We start from the raw sequence: 6,417 nt of genomic DNA, 5'->3' as shown, positions 1-6,417 counted from the left end.
TTATTAAAATACATTGCCATGATAGGCATGTAAATATTCCAAAAACAATGCTTCATCGACATCCTTAGTTCACTCGCTAACAATTGCATAGATTGCTGGAGTTTACTACCCATCTTCAACTATACAAGCATGCGTGTAAAGCATGGGTTTTTTATTGCCCACAACAGACATGCAAACTTTCGAGGCTCCAAAAGGGGACAAGTCACGAAATGTAACTAAGCAAAAACTAGTAAATGACAACAAAAAGATAGAAATGAATGATCAACCCTAGAATGAAAAGTCCCAAAGGTGAATTCAAAGTCCAACAAGTAATAAGTGACAGAATAATAACAATGTCCAAGAGCAATCCATGTGCATGAGCAAGGATATGGGGAAAAGGCCCTTGTGCTACGCTCATATTGGTCTTAGGTTAGAATGGGAGTGGCAGTAATTAAAGCCAAAGGAACTATTTTGTCGAGACTCGTCATTTCTTTGAGGTTCAACTAGGATTGTTTCTAGGGCGTAAAATTCATTGAGAATCTTGGTAGTTAATGACTAGCTAATGAATGAAGTTAGCTTTTCAAAATTGCATTGAAGTAGGGGCATCTTGGGACAATGCTAAAATTCCTAGCATAAACTCGTCAATGAATGAATTTAGCTTTTCAAAATTGCAGTGAAGTAGGGGCATCTTGGGACAATGCTAAAATTCCAAGCATAAACTTGTCAGAGAGAATCCATACTTAACAAGTTTTGGGATTGCTCTTTGTTCTCACTTAAAAGCCCGAAAGGTGAATATGTGGGATTGCTAGTAAGGAGTTGTTGAAACCAGTAGGCCGAGAGTCGAGGGTAACGCGCCATGTCTTCGTCTACATACAGCAGCCCGAACCTCGTCTTCAACCCCAAGAAGAACTCAAACCCATCTATGAGCGACCAAGCAAACACGCCTTTAACATTTCCTCCACTCCTGTTTTGCCGCCACCAACCATCAGCGCAGAGAGAGAGAGAGAGAGAGAGAGAGAAACACATGTTTATATGCCAATAAGGGTGTTACGATGTTAATGTATGTATTATGTGTCAATGATGGTGTATGCATATGCAGTGTCAATGGTGCCCATCATGTATAATGCATGTGTATGTCTGATTGCATATGCGTTCATAGTGTCTCTGTACGCAGATATGTCGATAATGGTAATCCGCATGTAGTGTCTCTACGCGTTTGTCAATGTCGTACACGCATATTTTATGAGTCGATGGTAGCCATGATGGACATGGCAGTGTATGCATAGGCTATGATTCGATGGTGCCCATGACATACATGATGATGTATGCATATATAACGTGTCGATTACATACATTATGGTGTAAGCATATGTGATGTGTCAATGGGGCTCATTAACTGCATTATGGTGCGCATGTATGGGATGGTGTGTATGTAAATGTTATGTGTCAATGATGGTGTGTGCATGTCATGTGGGGCTGGTGTGTGCATGTCATGTGTGGCCAAACGACGGTCATTACATACCTGATGACATCACTCAACGTTGCATAGTAGGAGAAGAAATACTCCACCCTTTCCGTATCATTTAGGGCTTCCTGAAATGAGGCAGTATTATCTATCCCCCATCCTGAATTGCAGAAGAAAACGATGTCAAACTGCGACTCGTGCGCTAACAATCAGACACATCAAAAACAGCAAATTTGATTGGACCCTACCAGTTTCTGTGATGTACATTTGTGGGTTTCCATAATATTCTCTCAAGTAGTTCACAATTCTCTCGAAACACCATGGCACAGAATGCTCCGCATCGCCCTGCACGACACATTATAGCACCAGTGATATTTTTTTTTTTAATCTTTTTTCTAAAAATGTGAAAAACCTAGATGGAAATTTTACAAGTGGATCGACTATACTTGCAATTTTTTCCCACAAAATTTCTCTGAATTTTGTAGGCTCACACCTTCAACACTATTCAAAATTTAGAGGATTACACTAAACCTAGTTTTTTTTTTTTTGGATCAAGCACTGCATTAAATGGCCTTAATTAGCCTTCACTTTGCAAAATGGGCCATGATTAACTAGGGGCTTCACATGTGCGAACAGAGACAAGCGATAGAAAGCTCACCTCACCAATAATTTCACCTGCCCTATAGGCTGCATAAGCATTGAAAGATATGATCAGCAAACCAAGTGGTGTCGAAAAGTGAAGTGCAAAGCATGTGATTCCAAGGATACTTACGAGTCGAGATAACTCGCATATCACTGTAGTAGCCATCATTGAAGGTCTCTTCTTCCACAGTCCTGTTGGTGACGTACATGGCCGTAACCGCATTAATCCCCACAAAATCCAACGAGTTACGTAAGTCACGTGCCTCTTCTTCAGTGAAGATCGGTAAGCGCGGTCCTACCATGGATCGCATTGTCTGTGGGTATTCTCCAGTCACAAGTGGGTCCATAAACCTACAACAAGTAAAAATCTTTCATATACTTCCCAGGACTCAACTGTTCAATAAATGAACATATTGTGCAGCTACTTGAGTCAATTAACACCTTTTATGTGCATGCTGAAAACGAAAAAGCAATGTCTCAGCTTACAGTTGTGCCACTCAAACTTCAACAAAGGTCAGTTAGGAGAAAGAGGAAAAGGAAAAACTCCCCTTGAGATTTCAAGACAAATAGTATCTGAGCATTCCTCTATGAAAAGCATAGAAAGCTTTTGTGTATGCAGTCCAACTAGCCTTACCATCCAAAGTAAAAATCGTGTGCCCTCTTTGATGCTTCTAGGTCAGAAGCATCAGAGGCATTGAGAGGCTCATACCACTTGAACCACAGAGCCATTCCGATAGAACCTCCTTGAGCATCCTGCATTATCATGTTCCAAGCACAAAAACGGTACATTCGGTAGATATGTGAGTTTCCCAATAGGCAGCAAACATCCACATTCATATGTCTGTAGAATCCAACCTTGTAAGTGGCTTTATAGAGCTTGGCGACCACCGAGTGAGCAACAAGAATGTTATGGGCCACAAGATAGGGCTCTGTTGAAGAGTTCCCTATGGTGCAGTTGCCATAAATCCCATTGCCTGGAGTGCATCGCCCTGGGGGGCTCTGCGTAGATGCATACGCCAACGCTACATAGTCATTAGGCTCATCAAAGGTGATCCAATACTTGACACGGTCACCAAACGCAGCAAAGCAGACGTTGGCATATGCTGTGAAGTCATCTCTGCACATCCATCACATAAAATCATGTGTGACGGTGCAATGTGCTTACGAATATGCTGGCCAAACAGGAGCATAAATACTACATGAAATAAGGACTCAAAAGACCGCCATATGCATCTTCCAATGCTTGGGGATGATCCTCAGCCCATAGTGTCACATGCGGCGAAATACCTTCAAGATGAACAAATCATAGGTATAGGCCTCGTACTCTATCGCACAATTTAGAGGGAAAATAAAGTGCATCTAGAAGCAACCCAGATCAGAAGGCTTATGCAAGTACCTACCTCGATCGATCAGCTTGTTGATGAGGTCATTGTAGTGGGAAATGGCTTCTGTGCTTGGTGTTCCCGAGCGTTCTATGTATGTGCACAAACATCAGATGAGCAACAATCCACAAAAAAATTGACAATGGCTATGGTGTCGATGTTAATCTTGGCCTGTTGCATCATTACCAGGAAGAATTCGTGTCCATGCAAGAGAGAACCGGAAGGCATCCATGCCCATGGATGCCATGGCTTCAATATCTTCCTGCTTGCCAGTGACCAGGGAAGACAAACCACTCAGATTAGTACGAGCAAACAATGAACCGAGGGAAATATACTTCTTTAAAAGCAACCCTTTCATCAGGCTTCCTCACAAGCTTTGCCACTCAAGAATGATGGGGGCAGAGCTAAATCCATGTCAAAGATAGCAATGTGCACCTCGTAGCGGGCGTATTGGTCTCCAACATTCCCGGGAAGCGTGCCATCCAAGACAGTTCCTGCATTGTAGTGAGTGCAAGAGATGGGAGGTGTGTAAGAGCCAAGACCAGGGTATATAAGAGGACACCAGGATGTGTAAAAATTAATTATTGGGGAAATTACCAAAATACCCTTCAAATATCAAAAATTCCCAATACACCCCCCATATTTTGTCAAAAATTTTCAAATTGCCCTTCAGATTTTCCAAAATTCCCAAAATACCCCTGGTTGTGGGAGTAAATTTATCCAAAGAGAAAAATTGTAGCTTTTCATAAGAAGACTGATTGTCTATGAATACAAGATACTGAAACTAGAATTTGAGCTGGTTATGTAAGCTTTGGAGATGAATTGCTTCATTATTTTTACACATAATTGTCTTCTTTTGGGAGGTAACTTGTGACGAATTACATGCTAAGCACTAAAAAAACGGACATACATTGTCAAAAAAGAATAAAGATTAGGAAATCGTGAACAATCCAGCTAAAATAGATAGACGGGTATTTTGGGAATTATTGAAATTTGAGGGGTATTTAGGGAATTTCCTCAAATTAGAGGGATATTTTGGTAATTTTCCCTTAATTATTATACCTTCTTGGCGAGCATAGGAGTCCCAGATGCTGTCGACTTTTCCAGCAGAAGCCCCTTCATGCTGCGGTAATACATTCGCATGAAGAAGGAAGACCCAAATCTAAAGAAGGGCAGATGAAGTACTGGTGTGAGTGGTACCTTAATGGCCAGGGTGAGAGTGCCGAAAATGAAGCCATCGGGGAAGAAGCTGCGGTCGAGGTACGTGTGGTTGGGGAAGGCGGGCAGAGGGTGAAGGAACCCACCTGCATTGATGGAGGTCGACGATGGCGAGTGTAGGACAGCTGCGGCAGCAGCTTCTTGCAGGGAGAGGAATGAGAGGAAGCTAAGAGCTATGGCGAGCTGTAGATGCCTGCGCAGGCCCATGGTCGACTACTCAGTACTCACCTTTATGGAGTCTCGAGCTGGCCACCTTGGAGCCTTCTTAAGGCTGGTGGAAATCTTCTAGGCTACTTTGGCAGTGGTGGCACAGCTCGTATGATCTCATCTTGCATGAGCTCGCGCTGCACGAGTCTCGTGACTCGAGCACCCCACGTTCCATTCATTATTTGTAGGTCGTCATTGATCGCTTGCCTTCTCAAGAAACTTTTTGGCAAGAAAACGTACACGAGATATGAGATATATTGTCTGTTTCTGCACTAAACTCCTCTAACTTTTTTAAGTTTTTTCTTCTTTTTTAAGTTTTGTATCAAGGATAAGGGGGCGAGTTGGTTAGGATCGCTCTCGATGTAATTATTGTCTCTAGATGATGCCATGGCTCAACACGAGCATGACAAAATATTGTAACTTTTTGGGTTGATTAATATAAATCGCTCACAATTGTGAGTTTTGAAAAAAAAAAAGTTTTCTCGCCTTCAAATCTCAAAATTTGTAGGTGGGTATATACTCAGTCTCAATTTTGTCCCGAGCACTAGATGAGGTCTCTAATTGTGAGTTTTGCTATTAAAAAAAAGAAAAATCATTTTCGCAAGCTGCATTCCCTCTTATGATTTGTTCAAGAGGACTTTTTGGAAAATTGTTCTAATTTAAATGCTCAAAGGACAAAGGTGTTAGAGTTCACTTATGTTTTTGCTAATGAAAATTACTTAAAAATTTAGAGTTTAAATTTAAAGCGCTTTAAAAAAAAACACTATTCGTTATGATTGGGTTTTAAGGCCAAAAGCCACTACATATTTGTTGTGAATGGGTTTGGAGATAGGGCCTTGGAAAGGGGGAACAACCCGGCACAAAATAGCAAGCTTCTCTATAACCCAGGATAATCACTACATCTCGATCCACTAGAGTTCGCCTTCAAAACTCGACAATTCGACTGCAAATCTTACACACGACCGTACACACACAACCTTTGCATTAACCTAGCCTGCTGTCATCTCCCACACAACACAAAGTGCTCTCTCATTCTCTCCCACTCACACCACAGGCCCGGAGAGGCACACACTTCTTGAACCGACACCACACAGTAGGGATAGAGTAAAGACGAGAAGGGGAAATAGGGGAGGAAGATGACACCAAACTCGGCTATGGTTTCCTTTCTAATCACCGAGAAAAAAGCTATTACAACTCCAAAAAATCCATGCTATCACACGGCATAGTCATCTCCAATTCGATGAGCAACAAGGGGTTTAGAAGATCGCTGATGCCGCCTCGAAATGGCTCACCTCTAGAGAACGCAAGCAAAAGATGTCTTCGCTAGCTCGAAAAGACGTGGAGATCTCTTCTGCACGGCTGTTAGAGGCTCCTTTCTCCAAAAAAACTTCGCCCTTAGTGCTCAGGGAGCCCCTCTCTTCTTCTTCTTCCTTCCTCCAAAAAACTTCCCCTCCTGCAAAAGGTTTTTGCCTCTCTTTGGCGTGTAGGAGTTTCGGCCTTATTTTCAGCACCCCCTTCTATTTT

The 6,417-nt window shown here is 42.2% G+C and overlaps 1 protein-coding gene across 1 annotated transcript; it reads right to left on the bottom strand.

Annotated features, from left to right (window-relative positions):
* Positions 1–268: 268 nt before the first annotated feature.
* On the bottom strand, positions 269–5,029 carry LOC147419654 (beta-glucosidase 34-like). The gene is made up of 13 exons (XM_086505389.1): positions 4,669–5,029; positions 4,531–4,591; positions 3,904–3,962; positions 3,655–3,730; positions 3,487–3,558; positions 3,286–3,373; positions 2,942–3,203; positions 2,721–2,839; positions 2,217–2,437; positions 2,103–2,131; positions 1,693–1,789; positions 1,502–1,604; positions 269–943 (listed from the first exon to the last, which is right to left on the bottom strand). Exons 1-13 carry the CDS (start codon positions 4,891–4,893, stop codon positions 703–705), a joined length of 1,653 nt encoding a protein of 550 aa, XP_086361515.1. The 5' UTR covers positions 4,894–5,029; the 3' UTR covers positions 269–702.
* Between the last annotated feature and the right edge of the window lie 1,388 nt (positions 5,030–6,417).

The sequence above is a fragment of the Adiantum capillus-veneris genome, chromosome 29, assembly GCF_014529385.1.
Source record: "Adiantum capillus-veneris isolate H3 chromosome 29, ASM1452938v2, whole genome shotgun sequence".
Classification (NCBI taxonomy): domain Eukaryota; kingdom Viridiplantae; phylum Streptophyta; class Polypodiopsida; order Polypodiales; family Pteridaceae; genus Adiantum; species Adiantum capillus-veneris.
Note: the sequence above shows the minus strand (reverse complement) of the source record. Positions and strands in the feature narration are given on the sequence as shown.

Bases quoted from the DNA above. Each gene is read 5' to 3' on its own strand.
- LOC147419654 (XM_086505389.1), bottom strand. From the start codon at position 4,893: ATGGGCCTGCGCAGGCATCTACAGCTCGCCATAGCTCTTAGCTTCCTC. The intron at 3,204-3,285 runs GTAGTATTTATG...ATGGATGTGCAG, and splicing joins CTTTTGAGTCCTTATTTCAT to AGATGACTTCACAGCATATG. The intron at 2,132-2,216 runs GTAAGTATCCTT...ATGCTTATGCAG, and splicing joins TATGCGAGTTATCTCGACTC to CCTATAGGGCAGGTGAAATT.